A 17085-nucleotide genomic window follows, 5' to 3' on the forward strand; every position below is an offset into this window, starting at 1 on the left:
TATTAATTGATGAAAATTGGGCTGTCTGCACTCTCAAAGTGCATGTTGTTGCCAAATGTATTTCATATGCTGTAAACCTAGTTCATAGTTGTTAGTTTCCTTTAATGCCAAACAAACACATACCAATCGTTGGTTAGAAGGCGATCGCCGAATTCGTCCTCGCTTTCTCCCGTGTCGCTGGCTGTCATGTCGTTTTCGTCGGTTTCGCTTGCATACGGTTCAAACCGATATGGCTCAATAGCTTCAGTTTCTTCTTCAATTTCGTTTTCGCTACCTGCCTCCACACTACAACCATCCGTTTCAATACATGCGTAATCTTTTGAATCGCTTCAGCCGCTGAAATCCGAGTCTGAATCCGAGCTAATGTCGCTATATCTTGCTGTTCTATGCGCCATGTTTGTTTGTGTTGGCATCACTATGTGACGTCACAGGAAAATGGACGGGTGTATATAACGATGGTTAAAATCAGGCACTTTGAAGCTATTTTTTAGGGATATTGCGTGATGGGTAAAATTTTGAAAAAAACTTCGAAAAATAAAATAAGCCACTGGGAACTGATTTTTAATGGTTTTAACCCTTCTGAAATTGTGATAATGTTCCCCTTTAAGGTAGCTAGGTATTGCCGACCCTATCCTGTATTCTTTGAAATTCTTAATGTTCCAAAATTATAAGGTAGATTTAAGATCATTTTAATTTAAAACACAGTATTGTATGAGATATGTAAGTAGGGGGTCCTCGCTCTATCTCTTCATCAGTTTGGGAGTCCTTGGCCTGGAAACCATCTTGAGTGCTTTTTTCTATGCACATGTCGTTAGACCTCAGCAAGTGCAATAAGTTCTGTCTTGATCACTTTTGGGACCTGTTCTCTTACAGTTATCTTTAACATTGGTAACATGTATTTAGTTTGAATCCTCAAATGACTACCGCTGAAGATTCTCTATGTCATTGTGCACCTGCAGGTGGAGCTGACCAACATTCAGAAGAAATACTATCGCGCCATCTTAGAGAAGAACTTCTCCTTCCTGTCCAAAGGAGCAAACCAGCACAACATGCCAAACCTCATTAATACCATGATGGAGCTCCGCAAATGCTGCAACCACCCATATCTCATAACTGGTGAGTTTTGGGGGTAGCTACTGGATAGCAAGTCAAAAGGAGGGAAATTTACCTTTATTAGTTTCACTTATTTCATCAAAGTGTTTGATGGGCTTTTTCTTCCCCACCAAACTCATCCAAACATGTTTGGGACCTGGGAACAAAAAAGGGCCTTCCTGGAACTGTTCCCACAAAAGCATGATCCCTGATTGAAAACGTATTTAACTAGAAAAGCACTCAGAGAGCATAGACTTCCGGCAGGCCCTACCTCCCAATAATAAACAAGTCCTGAATCTTGATGGTCTGTAACGCTTAGGGCGCATGTTGGCGATGGTTGTTGGGATTTCAAAAATGCAGAAGATTGCAAGAGGCAACTTGCAGGTAAAAAGCTATTCATTCTATGCAACACTAAACAAAACTGAGTGCTGCTGGAAATAACACCGAAGCATAGGAGAAACAAAACTGAACTAGCTACAAAAATAAACAATGCTAGACGACAGCAAAGACTGGCGTCCACAATGGGTAGTCCAGAATGTATAGATGAGTCCAATACATGACAAGCATGACATGACAATGTTCTACACAGAAAAACACCAATAAACTCAAAATAAGTCAAGGCCTGCTGTGACAGGCTGTGCGTGACATGGTCATCTGGATCAGCCCCAAAACGTAATCACTTGTTCCTTATCCCATTTCTGACTTTTCATCAAATAACTATTATAATATATATAATAACCCATGACTGTGTGAGCTATTTATAGTGTAATTCAACTAAAGGAGTGAAGCCCTTTGTCAGTCATCTCCTTTTGGCTCTGTGGGGTGGAGTGGAGGTATGGCCGCAAACTTACACATGCACAGATGTTGAAGCTCGTAATGTAAACTTAAGGTAACGTTCTAGAAATTATGCAATTCAGCCCCAAAATTTAATCATTTGTTCTTTATTCAATTTTGGACCTTTCCTGAAAGTTACATACAAATCTGCCTGTAACTTGTTGAGCTATCAATAGCAGAATGAAATAAATGGCTAGCATACACACACAAACAGAAGCGTAAACGTAAGGTAACAAAGTACAAATGATCCCGATCAGGCTCAATATCGAATTGGCGGGCGGTGCCACGGCTTGTCCCATGCTGTGTAGATTATTAATAATTATTTTTACAATTTCTGTGATCATATCAGCCCGAATAAAAATGGATGTGTCTTGGCTTTACCGACTTATAATTGGGACTATTTGTTTAGAATCAGAGAGTCAATGTTAGGCTTGTTTTATACACGGAACAGGTTCAAGCAAGCGTTCCCTCCTCTTTTTTTAATTTATCCCAACTCACCTGAATACTTGCTGCTATGTCAGGAAGTGCCTTCGACCAACCCAGCTGCGCAACACAGACACTGCTTTGGTGACGTCATCCACACTCCACGTTGGCCTGTTGAACGCTCTTTTAATTGGGAATAAATCCTTTTCATTTAACGATCTTTTCTCTATTGAGAAACTGGATATCATGTGTCTTTCTGAGACATGGGAGAGAGAGGAAGAGTTTATTCATTTAAATGAACTCTGCCCAGCTGGCTGCTCTGCTGCCGGGATGCCCCACCCCTGCCACCGTGGGGGTAGTCTGGCTTTTGCGCACATAGATGACTACACATGCAAATTGATCTAGTCCCAAGAATCCTCTTCTTTTGAATCGCAGATGGTCAAGATGGGGTTTTCATCCCCATTTTATTGTGTGTTGATCTACAGTCCTCCTGGCCGCGCTGCTGTCTTTTAAAAGGAATTTAGTGACTTCTTGTCTTAAAGAAGTTTTATTTAGGTTTTAATCTTTGGGGATTTTAACGTTCATGTTGATGATGGCTCATCTTGCTCCGCAATGGAACTTTTAACGATGACTGAAGCTTTTAATTTTGAACAGCATGTTTCTGAGCCCACTCACCAAAAAGGCCATATTTTAGACTTAGTTTTTACACTTGGCTTAGACATTTTCAACGTGTCTGTAAATGTTGTCCACATCAGTGACCATAGTCTTGTTTTGTTTGACCTGCACTTTAGTCCTGAGCCCAAGCCTAAAAAGTAAGGTCTCAGAGGTGTGTTATCACTGCTAATACTGCAGACACAAGAAAAACACGGCTATTCCAAACCATAAACTTCCCCACTTTTGAAAATGTATTGAAAAACATTAAATGGGATGATATAATTCAAATTGAAAGGGTAGATACATTCTGGGATCTATTTAAATGAGATTTTATCAATTACTATTCAGAAATTTTTGCTCTGGATAAACAATGCCATTATTGCCAAGCAAGACTTGGAACTGAAAATATCCTTAAAACTAAGTTACAAACAGATTTACTAGTTTTTAAAGGATTAAGAAATAAAGTAGTTAGTAGAGGTGGGGGAAATAATTGATTTTTAGATGCATCGCAATTCGGACATCGGTTAGTAAACCTCAATAATCGATCATCTATTTATTTATTGTAAATAAAGTAATGCAGACAGTTCTAAAATTTAGCTGACTGCAGCAAGCCACCTCACAGAGAGATCCGACCAGCTCCTTTATTATCGGGGACTTATGGTCCAGTTTTGCACACATTTTTATTAATTTAATAAATGTGAGAATTAATTGAACTGTTTCTTTTTACAAATGAATTGTGTTTTTTTTTTTAAGTTGCAAGTGATAAACGCTTTTTTAGTAAAACGAAAAACAAAGTATAACTGCGTTAATAATTGATTTGTAATCGTATCGTTGCTCTTGAATCGTAATCGAATCGTGAGGTGCCCAAAGATTCCTACCTCTAGTGGTTAGTGAACTGAGAAAGTCCTAGTCTTTTTACTTCATGCAGATATTTGCTGATTCTCGAGGAAATGGTTCACTCATTTGGAAATAATATCAATAAATTAACCAATCGCAAATCTACTTCAGGATATTGTATATTTAAACTTAATGTTAATGGAATATAACGAGTAATGATGCTTCAGAAATTGCAAATGAATTGAATTCATATTTTATTAACAATGTTCAACAACTTGCAGCCAGTTTTATCCCAAGACCGCTACAATGCAATGATACAGAAGATTCACCCTCATCTTTTCACATAACACGGCTAATCAAAACAAGATACTGGAAATTATTAGCCATCTGAACAATTTAAAAGCAAAATATGTATTTAATATAGTCACCTCTTTAACAAAAAAATCATGTTACAATATTATCAAAACCCATATTACACTTAGTAAATCTATCAATTAAAAATGGTGAATTCCCGCAAAGTTTTTAAACAGCTGTTGTGACACCAATTTTTAAGTCTGGTGCAGCAGATGAGGCATGCAATTATCGACCAATTTCAATTGTGCCTGTGATTTCAAAGGTAATTGAGAAGCTGGTGGCAATTGATGACCCATTTAGAGGAGAATAATTGACTAAAACCTAAACAATTTGGATTCCGGCCCAAACATTCTACTGAAATGGCTGTGTGCCAGTTCACCGAAATGATAAAGGTAGTTTGGACCAGGGTAAGTATGTTGGAGCAGTATTTTTAGATTTTAGAAAAGCTTTTGACACTGTAAATCACCTAGTTTTGATGACAAAATGAAAACAATTTCATGTATCAACCAAACCATAAATTGGTTTAAATCATATCTTGAATTGCGACAACAATGTGTTCAAATAAATGGTGTAAAATCACCTTTCAGTATATATATAAATGACGCCGGCAATATTTGCAAAAATACCACCTGCCAAATGTATGCACATAATACAATTTTATGTGGCAGCAGGCACCCCTCAACAGGTTTCATAATTATTAAACAGACAGTTAGCTGAAGTATCAACATGGCTTCAAAATAACTGTTTAACCCTGAATTTATGACAAAACAGTCTCAATGTGTTTCTCTTTGAAGAAACAATCATTAAACGAAATTTAGGTCAACATTAAATAAACTAAAATAGAACAGGTAAATGAATTTAAATATCTAGGTGTTATTTTGGACCCTAAGCTAAAATGTTATATTGAAAAATTACTAAGACCATACAATGAAATATAAATTATTTCAGGCATATTAGACTTGTTTATCTGTTCAAGCTGCACAAGTTTACATGCATACAATGTTTTATCCCATATGTTTTGTTATGCCATCGTCTGGGGACAGGCCACAAAATGTGTAGTGAAGAACCTGTTGTCATTATATAAACAAACACTAAAGATATTTGACCTAAAACCAATGAAGCATCACCACTGCCATATCACCCAAAAATATATCATGATGAGTTTTGATCATTTTATACATTTCTGCTTTTTAAAAACTATTTTTAAGTGTCCCAATGGATTAGCCCCTGATGTAATGTGTAAAGAAATACAAAGATACAGTAGTGAAGGTGTGCGGACTTGAGCTAAGTCAGTGGGAGCTGTAGAGTGAAAAGATGGTGTTGTGAAGCACTTTGTGGCTTTTTGTCTGTGAAAGGTGCTATACAAATACATGTTACTTACTTACTATGTTATTTGGTTGTTACTTATTCCATCCATCCATCCATTTGTTATTTTATTAATCAAATAACTACGACAACAATCCATTACATAACGTTCTGACAGAGGTCATGAGTAACTTCTACCTGACCTTGATCTTCTCCCAGGAGCAGAGGAGAAGATTCTGGACAGCTTCAGGAAGAGTCACAGTCTAGATGTGCCTGACGTTCAGCTGCAGGCGATGATTCAGGCAGCTGGCAAACTGGTGCTGATTGACAAGCTGCTACCCAAACTGCTGAGCGGTGGCCACAAGGTCCTGGTCTTCTCCCAGATGGTGCGCTGCCTTGACATCCTGGAGGACTACCTCATCCAAAGGCGGTGAGAAGGAGAAATGTTCTTACATCTGTTCTGGGCTTCAAATCAAAGTATTTTCTGTGTGTTTGGCTTGCAGATACACGTATGAGCGCATCGACGGCCGCGTGCGAGGGAACCTGCGACAGGCTGCCATCGATCGGTTCTGTAAGCCAGATTCAGACCGCTTTGTTTTCCTGCTGTGCACCAGAGCGGGAGGGCTGGGGATCAACCTGACAGCGGCAGACACGTGCATTATCTTTGACTCGGACTGGAACCCCCAGAACGACTTGCAGGTGGGCACCAGCTTGAGTAAATAAAGCATTTGCATGAAAACGGGTATTGTGTACTTAATATCTAGGTGCGCTCTAAAAATAATTACTGAATGTATCGTTTTTCAACTTATTTTATTGTTGTTGCATCCAGAAGAAAGTCACAAAATACGACACTCTTTAATTTTTATTGCCAAACACCAATAACATATGACCATACACAGTAACACCCGCATGTCATTAGAATAGTTATTTAACAGTTTTGTTTATTTTCAATTACATTTTAGTTTTCTCTTCTACCATGTACCGAATGGCAGAATAGCGTTGCAAATAATAATCGTGTCCTCTGACGCGACTTGTTCAGAAGGTGCACAGTCCATCTTCACGGACATATGTTTCTCTAGTTTATGAGTAAAACGTCCATTAAATGTAAACTGTTTATTCTGAATGATTAGCTCCAGTGTAGACAAATATGTTGATGTTGTAGTTGTCATCACTCTTTACAAGCAGGTAAAAATCTAGTCAATTGCAGCTGCAGTTGCTCCTTCAGGAGACACTGCCCCTTAGGTTTCTGGAAGAAAATTACACATCTTGCGCCACCCTCCATGGAAGAGCTATCAATCAAACATGAAGCCGTCAGCGGTGATGCAAGCTACGTGACGCGAGAGTATATTCCAGCCTTTAGTGTCTCTGCGCCAGCCATGCTTGGTTCTGTTCATCTTCATGCTGGATGTTTCCAATCACGCTCCATCAGGCTCAGGCGCGCTGCCATCGCATCGGCCAAAGCAAAGCGGTCAAAGTCTACCGACTGATAACGAGGAATTCCTACGAGAGAGAGATGTTTGACAAGGCCAGTCTGAAGCTGGGACTGGACAAAGCCGTCCTCCAGGACATCAATCGCAAAGGGAACCTCAACGGGGTGAGACTTACTATGTAGTTATTAAGTATTTCTATGCAACATTTCCTCTTTAACGGCGTGGCGAAGTTGGTAGAGTGGCCGTGCCAGCAATCGGAGGGTTGCTGGTTACGGGGGTTCAATCCCCACCTTCTACCATCCTAGTCACGTCCGTTGTGTCCTTGGGCAAGACACTTCACCCTTGCTCCTGATGGGTGCTGGTTTGCGCCTTGCATGGCAGCTCCCGCCATCATTGTGTGAATGTGTGTGTGAATGGGTGAATGTGGAAATACTGTCAAAGCGCTTTGAGTACCTTGAAGGTAGAAAAGCGCGATACAAGTATAACCCATTTATCATTTATTTATTTATCTGATTATCGTCTGATATGAAGAGTGAGCTGACATGTAGTGCAACATGGAAACAACTTTCTGTTGATGTTGACATTCATAACATCTTAACTGAATCTCAACTTTCTGTGCAGAGTTTGCTTGTTTGTGTTCACCTCCACAGTCCATAACATGTTAACTTCAATGTAAATTATACATTGTTTATATGTGCCCTGTGGGTACAAAGTCAGCTGGGATAGGCTTCAGCTCTATGAAGAAAAGCGTTAATGGTGATGGTTTCGCTATTGTTGTGATAGTGTGACTGTGCAGGAGGCAAGATAATTTCTCCTGCTTATGAGAATGTGATGAATGTTGTGCAGGTGCAGCAGCTGTCCAAGCTGGAGGTGGAAGATTTGTTGAAAAAGGGGGCGTACGGCGCGCTAATGGATGAAGAAGACGAGGGCTCCAAGTTTTGCGAGGAGGACATCGATCAGATCCTTCAGAGAAGAACCCAGACCATCACCATCCAGTCTGAAGGGAAAGGATCAACGTTTGCAAAGGTGCGACAACCAGCAGTTTTTACCATGCATTAATTTTCATGGTGCGACAACATTAGAGAAACAAAAAAAGCAAATCTTTCTTCACCACAGGCCAGCTTCATCTCTTCCGGCAACAGGACCGACATTTCTCTGGACGACCCCAACTTCTGGCAGAAATGGGCCAAGATTGCAGAAGTAGAAATTGACTCTAGATCAGAGAAGGTAAAGAAGCAAGAGACAGTTAATGCTTAAGATATCTAAACGAACCTCTCAGTGTCCGACTCAATCGGTTCCGGGACATTAGAACACTCGCAAAGGCGCCGACTCTTCATCAATATCCACAATGTAAATAAGAAGTATTATTGTTATATTATTATTCTTAATGAGCCACAAAACATGACTTTTTTTCACTTCTATTCCAACTGTATTTTTGTTTTACTTATTTAGCTATGCGTCGATCAATTGGCCACCATCAGTGTTGGCCGATTTCCATGAAAAAGTATGCGATCAGATGATGCATTTTAATGCCCTTCAATGCTTTTCAATGTTGTTAAAAAAGCCGATCTCCTCTGGCTGATACTTTTATTTATTTTTGGTCCCTCGGCTAACAGAGGTGGCTAACAGCTGTGTATGTTCATACTACATTTCTTACACATATCAATATCATTGGACGCACAATAATAAACAATAATTAAGAAGCACTGGTTTGTTTGTTTTGTACTATTGACTTTGTTTTGCTCAAACAATTGTATGCAATTGAAGAGAATAAGGTACTAGTGTAAAACATTTTTTAGGAACCGTTACCAAAAAACACTGGTACTTGGTATACCGGTACATCCCTATTTGTTACACTGTTGTATTTTTTAAAATTTTTATTTCCAATTAAAATTTACAGCCAATACCTGGGATCCTATTGGCCAATCTCACTCGTGGATTATCAGAATCTTCAGCATTAGACCTTGATGGGAACATTCCTAGTTTACAATAGTTTAAGGTGTAAGACAGTGGTTGGCAACTTTTACTATATAATGAGACATTTTACCTACTCTTTAAATTAAAAAAAATAGCCTTGAGCTGCAAAACAAAACGCAAAATGTCATGTGGTGGGAGCTACACCAAGAGGCTGAAGATGTTGCAGATGGTCTAATACTATTAAGAACGTATTTCTTAATCTCCAAAATCACAGGAGTCACTGGTGATCGACACCCCTCGTGTGAGGAAGCAGACGCGCCACTACAACTCTTTTGAAGACGACGAGCTGATGGAGTTCTCTGAACTGGACAGCGACTCGGAGGAGAAGCCATGTCGAACACGTCGCTTGGGAGAGCGCAGTCGTCGCTACCTTCGTGCTGAGTGTTTCCGGGTGGAAAAGAACCTGCTCATCTTTGGGTAAGATTGCCAAAAAAGCCCTTAAAACTTAAAAAAACAAGTTTGTTAGCTTGCAGTCCTTGACCTAAAACCTACAATGCAAATATGAGCACAAAGACAGCATGAACATGAAGAGTACAAATATTAGTCCAATTCTGTAGCAAACCTACTCAACTCATCAGCTCACTTTCCAGTAAGCTTTGACGTAAATGTAAATGAAGTTGGACGTGTAAATGTCGGACTTGAAAATTGTCTTTTGAATGGAAAGTAAATCAACCTGTTAATGATTTCCTCTTCTGTGTCAAGGTGGGGCAGGTGGAAGGACATCCTAAACCATGGTCGCTTTAAGTGGCACTTGGCAGAGAGAGACATGGAAGCCATTTGCAGGTCAGCATTATTTGAAAAAGGATGAAAAATTGAAGCAAGCCTTGATGGACCTTGCTTTGTGTGCTGGGAACAGAAAATGCTTTTCTCTATAGTGTTATAAAGCATACAATTGTCCAAACTATCTTGTTAAGCTGAAGAATGAAAATTCAGGCAGTTATAAGGAACATTCTAATCTGCGTTTACCAAAGTCACTAATGTGATTGCTCATTTACTTATTTGGATTGTACACGAAGAGCAGGGAAGATTAGGTTAGTATTCGATACAAACTTTAGTTCAATGCTGTCATGTAAAGAAGTAAGAGAAGGGTATCTGGTTTGTTTGATAGAAGAACAATGTATAGACATGCTCTTTTTAAAATATATTCCTAAAGAGATCTACATAACATGTAATAGTGGTGCTTTGGTCAAAATTTTCTGTAAATTTGACTTCACAGACCGTCTTCTAGCCGCTTTGTGAGTGTCTCTGAAAACAAGCCGTTTCGGAATTCAGGTCATATTACATGCAAATTAACTGTTCTATGACTCGCCCCCTCCAGATGGCTGCGACTACGTCAACACCCTGTCAGTTATGTTGTAATTTTAGCGGTACACTTTCGTACCAACAAATTTCATAAGTTAGAACTATACGCTAATTTTTGTTTAAAATGGCAACAGCAGAGGATTTTAGTATCCAACCGTACATGTAGGAGCCAGAGTCTGATCCGCAGCGAGAGGAAAGCGAAGAAGAGACTTCAGAACCGGGGAGATGAAAGTATCTTAAATGTTTAAGATTATCTCTTTCAACGCCTTTCAGTCCATGAAGCCTTAAATGTATGGGCTACGTGTTATTATGTCTGTCTCCTTACTTTCGGTTAAGCTACAATGCTACGTCGCTAACATATTACATTTTTAATCTACTCTTACTGAGACTTACCATTTCTTTGTATCTACCGTTGCCATAACTTGTATGAACTGTCTATGTGATTAATTATAGTTTTGGGTAAATCCTTCTGTATATTTCCATTGGACCGAGGTAGGTTTCGTGTCCGGCTGCAGTTCCTGCTGAGACCCCCATACAACACTACGAGTAGGTCTATTGTCACAAAACGCAAAATTTAAGTAGGCAGTTTTTGCTGCTTCAGATGAGGTTTGTGTCGTGACCTGTGCTGGTTAATACAAACAATAACAGCATTTTTCGTCATCGGGTCATATTTTCGTTTGGACTAGGTAGGTAGGGAGGTCTTTATTGTCATTGCACAAGTACAACGAAACTTTCTTTTCAGCACAAACTCGTTCAAGATCAGACAAACAAACAGTGTACAGGGTTACAGAACAGGAATGCTGATGGGTCGCCACAAGGCGCCCCGTAAAAGATGGGGAAAAAGGTCAACGCTGGAGGAGGTTGAGTAAAAAAATACAAGGGGGCCCAGTCTGGAGTGGGAAAAAACTCCATAGCATAGCACATATACATATTACAACATACAACTCGAGACTTGCAACAAAGGGGAGAGAGTGGGTGCTACGGAGAGAGGCTGCAGCTCTTCAGGCGCTGCCCGGCCGTCCATCGCCCCTAAAGGATTCGCGTCAAGGGCGTTGGATGGGGTGTGGGGTATGTGTGCGTGGCGTATATTTTTTGTGAATGCATGTGTGTGTAAGCCTGCCGCGTGTCTCTGTTCCGCGGCCTTGGTGTTGTTACAGCCGCCAGTCAGTCCAAAGACAACAACAACAGGTGTGTGTCCATGAGAGACAAGAAGGGAGTTTGTTGTGTCGTCGCCGCACTGTCCTTCGGGAGAGTCTCGAAGCCAGGGAAACAATCCAAGTTAGAATGTTTTGTATGCGAGTGAAAATAAAATTTGCTTTTCACTCTAAATTGTCTATGACCGGTCCTCAAAATTCATCCTGCGGGGCAGACAGTTCGATGATCCAAATCACAAAAGTGTCCACAGTTCTTCCCGCATCCTCCAATCATTTGTGGCAGCTTTGGGGTACTTTGAAGACTGCCAGAAACTTCCAATTTGTCGACAAACCAGAGCAACGCTTACTCCAATCAGCAGATGTCCGGTTGTCATAATTCTGAATAGGTGGATATAGGGTCGCCAGGCACGCGGCACTCCTTCTTCTCCCAAGAGTCCGTCGTGTGTTCAGCAACAACCGCTCCGTCAAGACAGGCAGGTTCCCCCAAACCTAAGATCTTGTCAATGTCGTTGAGGCCAGTTAATTAGTTCCAATGTTTAGATTTGGAGAGCAGTGCAAAAAGAGGCAACAAGAAAGTTAAGACAAGACAAGACAAAGAAGCAAGCAGGAGAGACCAACTGCCACTATAGAAATTAAAAATGGTTGGGGCAATTCGGGGCAAATCTCAAATGGCTTGTTTGGACAAAATTGTTTTATAAATATCTCCCCAATGCCTCCATGGTTGGAATTCACATTTTTGGCACTTATCCAAAAGACACACAAAAAATGTGCCAACAAGCAAGAAAAAGTGGGTTTTGGATAATATGAAATGATTTGTAAAATAGAAAATGTAACAATAATGGTAGGAGAATGGTGTTTGTTTTTTGTAGGGCTCTGCTGGTCTACTGTCTGAAACACTACAAAGGTGACGACAAGATCAAAAGCTTTATCTGGGATCTGATCTCACCCAGCAAGGACGGACAAGACCAGGAGCTGCTCAACCACTCAGGTTAGCCTGTTGCTTCTTTACACACGCTCCGTTGCGTCTGTCAAGAAACCACCGCTTTCAAGCAATGTAGCCTCCTCCTCGTCTGTCCCTCAGGTTTATCAGCGCCAGTTCCTCGTGGTCGTAAGGGGACCAAAGTAAAGATTGGGTTGAACGATTCAGAGTTGAAGAACGCCGACTGGCTAGCCCACTGTAACCCGGAGGTCGTGCTGCAGGACGACAGCTACAAAAAACATCTGAAGCAACACTGCAACAAGTCAGTTTTCTACTAAATATACTCCCTCTGACCCACTGTCTTACTTATGTAACTGAACTATGTGAGGAATTACAAAGCCCAAAACCAGTGAAGTTGGCACGTTGTGTAAATTGTAAAATACAGAATACATCCATCCATTTTCTACCGCTTGTCCCTTTTGGGGTCGCAGGGGGTGCTGGAGCCTATCTCAGCTGCATTCGGGCGGAAGGCGGGGTACAACCTGGAAAAGTCTCCACCTCATCACAGGGCCAACACAGATAGACAGACAACATCCACACTCACATTCACACACCAGGGCCAATTTAGTGTTGCCAATCAACTTATCCCCAGGTGCATGATTTTGGAGGTGGGAGGAAGCCGGAGTACCCGAAGGGGAGAACATGCAAACTCCACGCAGAAAGATCCCGAGCCCGGGATTGAACTGAGGACTACTCAGGACCTTCGTATTGTGAGGCACATGCACTAACCCCTGTTCCACCGTGCTGCCGATACAGAATACAATGATTTGCAAATTATTTTCAACCTATATTCAATTGAATAGACATATTCAATTGAATAGACAGCAAAGACAAGATATTTAATGTTCGAACTGAGAAACTTTTTTTTTTTTTTGGCAAATAGTCATTAACTTACAATTTAATGGCAGCAACATATTGCAAAAAAGTTGGCACATAGGCATTTTTACCACTATGTTACATGGCCTTTCCTTTTAACAACACTCTGTAAACGTTTGGAAACTGAGGAGACCAATTTTTGAAGCTTTTCAGGTGGAATTATTTCCCATTCTTGCTTGATGAATAGCTTATAGACTGTTGTTCAACAGTCCGGGTTCTCCGTTGTCGTATTTTACGGTTCATAATGCGCCACACATTTTCAATGGGAGACAGGTCTGGACTACAGGCAGGCCAGTTTAGTACCCGCTCTCTTTTACTAAGAAGCCATGTTGTTGTAACACGTGCAAAATGTGGCTTGGCATTGTCTTGCTGAAATAAGCAGGGGCATCCATGTAAAAGACGTTGCTTGGATGGCAACATATGTTGCAACAAAACCTGTATGTACCTTTCAGCATTAATGGTGCCTTCACAGATGTGTAAGCTACCCATGCCTTGGGCACTGGTACACCCCCATACCATCACAGATGCTGGCTTTTCAACTTTGCGCCTATAACAGTCCAGGTGGTTCTTTTCCTCTTTGGTCCAGAGGACACGACGTCCACAGTTTCCAAAAACAATTTGAAATGTGGAACTGTCAAACCACAGAACACTTATCCAATTTGCATCAGTCCATCTTAGATGAGCTCAGGCCCAGCGAAGCCGGCAGCGTTTCTGGGTGTTTTTGATTAATGGATTTCGCTTTGCGTAGTAGAGTTTTAACTTGCACTTACAGATGTAGCGACGAACTGTAGTTACTGACAGTGTTTTTTTGAAGTGTTCCTGAGCCCATGTGGTGATATCCTTTACACACTGATGTCGCTTTTTGATGCGGTACTTCCTGAGGGATCGAAGGTCACGTGCATTCAATGTTGGTTTTCGGCCTTGCCGCTTACATGCAGTGATTTCTCCAGATTATCTGAACTTGTTGTTGATATTACGGTGAAATCCCTAAATTCCTTGCAATAGCTCGTTGAGAAATGTTGTTTTTAAACTGTTCGACAATTTGCTCATGCATTTGTTCACAAAGTGGTGACCCTCGCTCTATCCTTGTTTGTGAATGACGAGCATTTCATGGAAGCTGCTTTTATACTCAATCATGGTACCCACCTGTTTCCAATTAGCCTTTTCACGTGTGGAATGTTCCAAATAAGTCTTTTTTGCCACCTGTGCCAGCTTTTTTGAAACATGTTGCAGGTATCAAATTCCAAATGAGCTATTATTTGCAAAAAATTACTAAGTTTACCAGTTCAGAAAATTAAGTATATTGTCTTTGCAGTGTATTCAATTGAATTTAGGTTGAAGAGGATTTGCAAATCATTGTATTCTGTTTTTATTTACGATTTACACAACATGACAACTTCACTGGTTTTGGGTTTTGTAGAAGAAATTATGTTTAAAGATTAGTCCCGATCTGATATTGATATCAGTCTGATATCAACGAAAAATATGTTTCAAATATAAATTTACTTAACCTCTTAAGGCCCAAGCTGTTTGTTTACATGTTTTTCTTATTTCTCTTTGCTATTTGGGCTTATTGGACCCTAATTAGAATAAAAACTAAGAATCATCTTTTGATTATGATGTACTTAGTCCATAAGTAACAAACGTGTACTTCATGTTTAGTGACATGCTAATTCTTATTTTTTAACTTTTTTTTTCCAAATTCCATTGTATGTTTTAGTCTTCTGACACCACCAGATGGCAGTATAAGTGTCCACATAAGCGGCCATTAGACCCCAATTCAGTAGTGTACACAATTTTGGAAATAAGAGCTAAAAGGTGCTGTCTACGCATGTGGCCACTAAGCATTTAATGTAAAATATCCGACATAAACTCTGATACAAGCAGTCCTGCAGCGTGTTGACTTGTGTAAAGCTGGGCAGCCATTTACATCCAACTGTGTTCCAATAAGCACACAAGGTTGGTCTTTTCTTCTATTTTAGTCAAGTCATTTACAAAAGGTAAACATGGTAGGCTATAGGCTACTAGGAGCGAGCAGCTACGCAACAGCTAAGCAGACAAGCTAGACATGCGTAATAATAACTAAACAATATTGCAGTCTAAAACAGCATATTTGTCAATATAAACTAGTATCAAATAATTATAGTTGCATATTACTTACACATACAGTGGAACCTATGTTTACAAATTTAATTGATTCTTAATCATGGTTCCCACATCGAAAAGTTTGTATAGTGAAGCGGAGTTCCCCATAAGAAACAGTCCATATTTTACTAAAAGGTTTGTACACTTTGAACACAATACAAAGTGCTTTACAGTTCTGTATATTAAACAAACATAACAAGGACGTGATGAATCAACTTTCTATTTAATAACTGATGTGTGCTGTATGTGCTGCCCTGACAACACGCGCACACGCGCAAAAGCCACTCTCAAACGATCATACAATCCTTAATAAACATTTCAAAGAGTAAAATCCAACCACATTAACTAGGGCTGTAAAAAAACATATATTTTCGAATAAATCGCCATTCCTATTTGTAACTATTCTTAATCGATTATAAAAAAATATTATTATAATTTTTCTTTTTTTAATTAGTCCTGTACAGCCACTCAGGCAAATCATATTGTTGATGTGAATGTCCATATCAGCTATACAGATTTACTTTCGAAAAGAGAAGAGTGGAATACTTCTCTTGCCTTGTTTGCATTTGACTTTATTAAATGTTTGGGTAGAAGAAAACAAAAAAAGTTTTCTTTTAAGTAATTTAAAAAATATGTTAGAGCTGTTTGTCTATTTTATGGAGGAATGTAGTTAATCATAGAACTGGCACCCAATGTTATTAAAAATGTTTGAATCGAGAATTGATTCTGAATTGAATTGTTACACCCGAGATTCGAGTCGAATCGAATCGTGTGGTGCCCAAAAATTCACAGCCCTAACATTGACATCATCAACAAGAACTTAAGGAGAAAAATCAGCTGGCAGGGACAGACAGAGAAGGAAGCGAGCGAATAGTTAGCAAATAGATTGGTTTGTAAATCGAGGTTTGACTGTACAAAGTCTCTAAGGCAAAAGAGTATTAGAAAGTATCCAGTAACAAACGCGTCTGCATCATTTAACTTACTGTGTCATGAATTATTACTAATTATTGTGATTACTAGGTGTCGCCAAAAACATAATTACCACTCCACTTCAGCTTAAAGACAGCATAAGTCCATAACAGTTCTTTGTCTAATTACACTTGATCAAACATTTTCTAACCTTCTGCACTACACAATGACAAAAGTAAGTATGATTAGTGCTGATATTGTATCAGATCAATATCGGTATCAGCCCATACTCAACGGTCCAATACTGGAAGTGGAAAAGTTGTATTGGTGCACATCTGGAGGTAAGAAATAGTCAGCAAAGGTGGATGTGACAAAGTGTATATGTAAATTAGTCCTGATAAAAGACAGCATCTCCAACAATGGTAAAGGGCTGGTTGTCCACTGCCGTCATTTCCATGATGAAATCACAGATCGCTTTAGCCCTTGGGTCGTCTCTGGCAAACTTTCTGCACTTTTCACACGAAGCGACGATAGCAACAAGCCTTTCTTTGTGTCTGGCTTTAGCATCAAGCTTCTTCGTAGGCTTTCAAAACACATGCTGGTGTTTAAGGTGGCTGATAAGGTTTGAAGTGTTGATGGACAATGTTTATTCCCTCCTCATGTCGTCCTGACAGTGTTTGAATGTGTCGCTACAGGGTGCTGCTGAGGGTGAGGATGTTGTACTACCTGAAGGTGGAGGTTCTGGGTGAGGCGGCCAATCAGGCTGTGGAGGGCGTGGCTGCCAGGTATGTGGCTTTGTCTTCTCTCTGTTTCT

General features: G+C 40.0%; 1 protein-coding gene across 9 annotated transcripts in view; it reads left to right on the plus strand.

Moving 5' to 3' along the window:
- Positions 1 to 17085, plus strand: part of chd6 (chromodomain helicase DNA binding protein 6) — a 130713-nt gene that overhangs the window by 92724 nt on the left and 20904 nt on the right. For all 9 annotated transcript variants that reach the window (XM_061932456.1, XM_061932462.1, XM_061932458.1 and 6 more), the window contains exons 17-27: positions 960 to 1116; positions 5719 to 5929; positions 6003 to 6198; positions 6929 to 7093; positions 7776 to 7955; positions 8046 to 8156; positions 9121 to 9323; positions 9609 to 9689; positions 12232 to 12350; positions 12444 to 12603; positions 16967 to 17056. In XM_061932456.1, coding sequence (XP_061788440.1) covers positions 960 to 1116; positions 5719 to 5929; positions 6003 to 6198; positions 6929 to 7093; positions 7776 to 7955; positions 8046 to 8156; positions 9121 to 9323; positions 9609 to 9689; positions 12232 to 12350; positions 12444 to 12603; positions 16967 to 17056 — 1673 coding nt within the window. The remainder of the gene's footprint in view (positions 1 to 959; positions 1117 to 5718; positions 5930 to 6002; positions 6199 to 6928; positions 7094 to 7775; positions 7956 to 8045; positions 8157 to 9120; positions 9324 to 9608; positions 9690 to 12231; positions 12351 to 12443; positions 12604 to 16966; positions 17057 to 17085) is intronic.

Source organism: Nerophis lumbriciformis, linkage group LG38, assembly GCF_033978685.3.
Source record: "Nerophis lumbriciformis linkage group LG38, RoL_Nlum_v2.1, whole genome shotgun sequence".
Classification (NCBI taxonomy): domain Eukaryota; kingdom Metazoa; phylum Chordata; class Actinopteri; order Syngnathiformes; family Syngnathidae; genus Nerophis; species Nerophis lumbriciformis.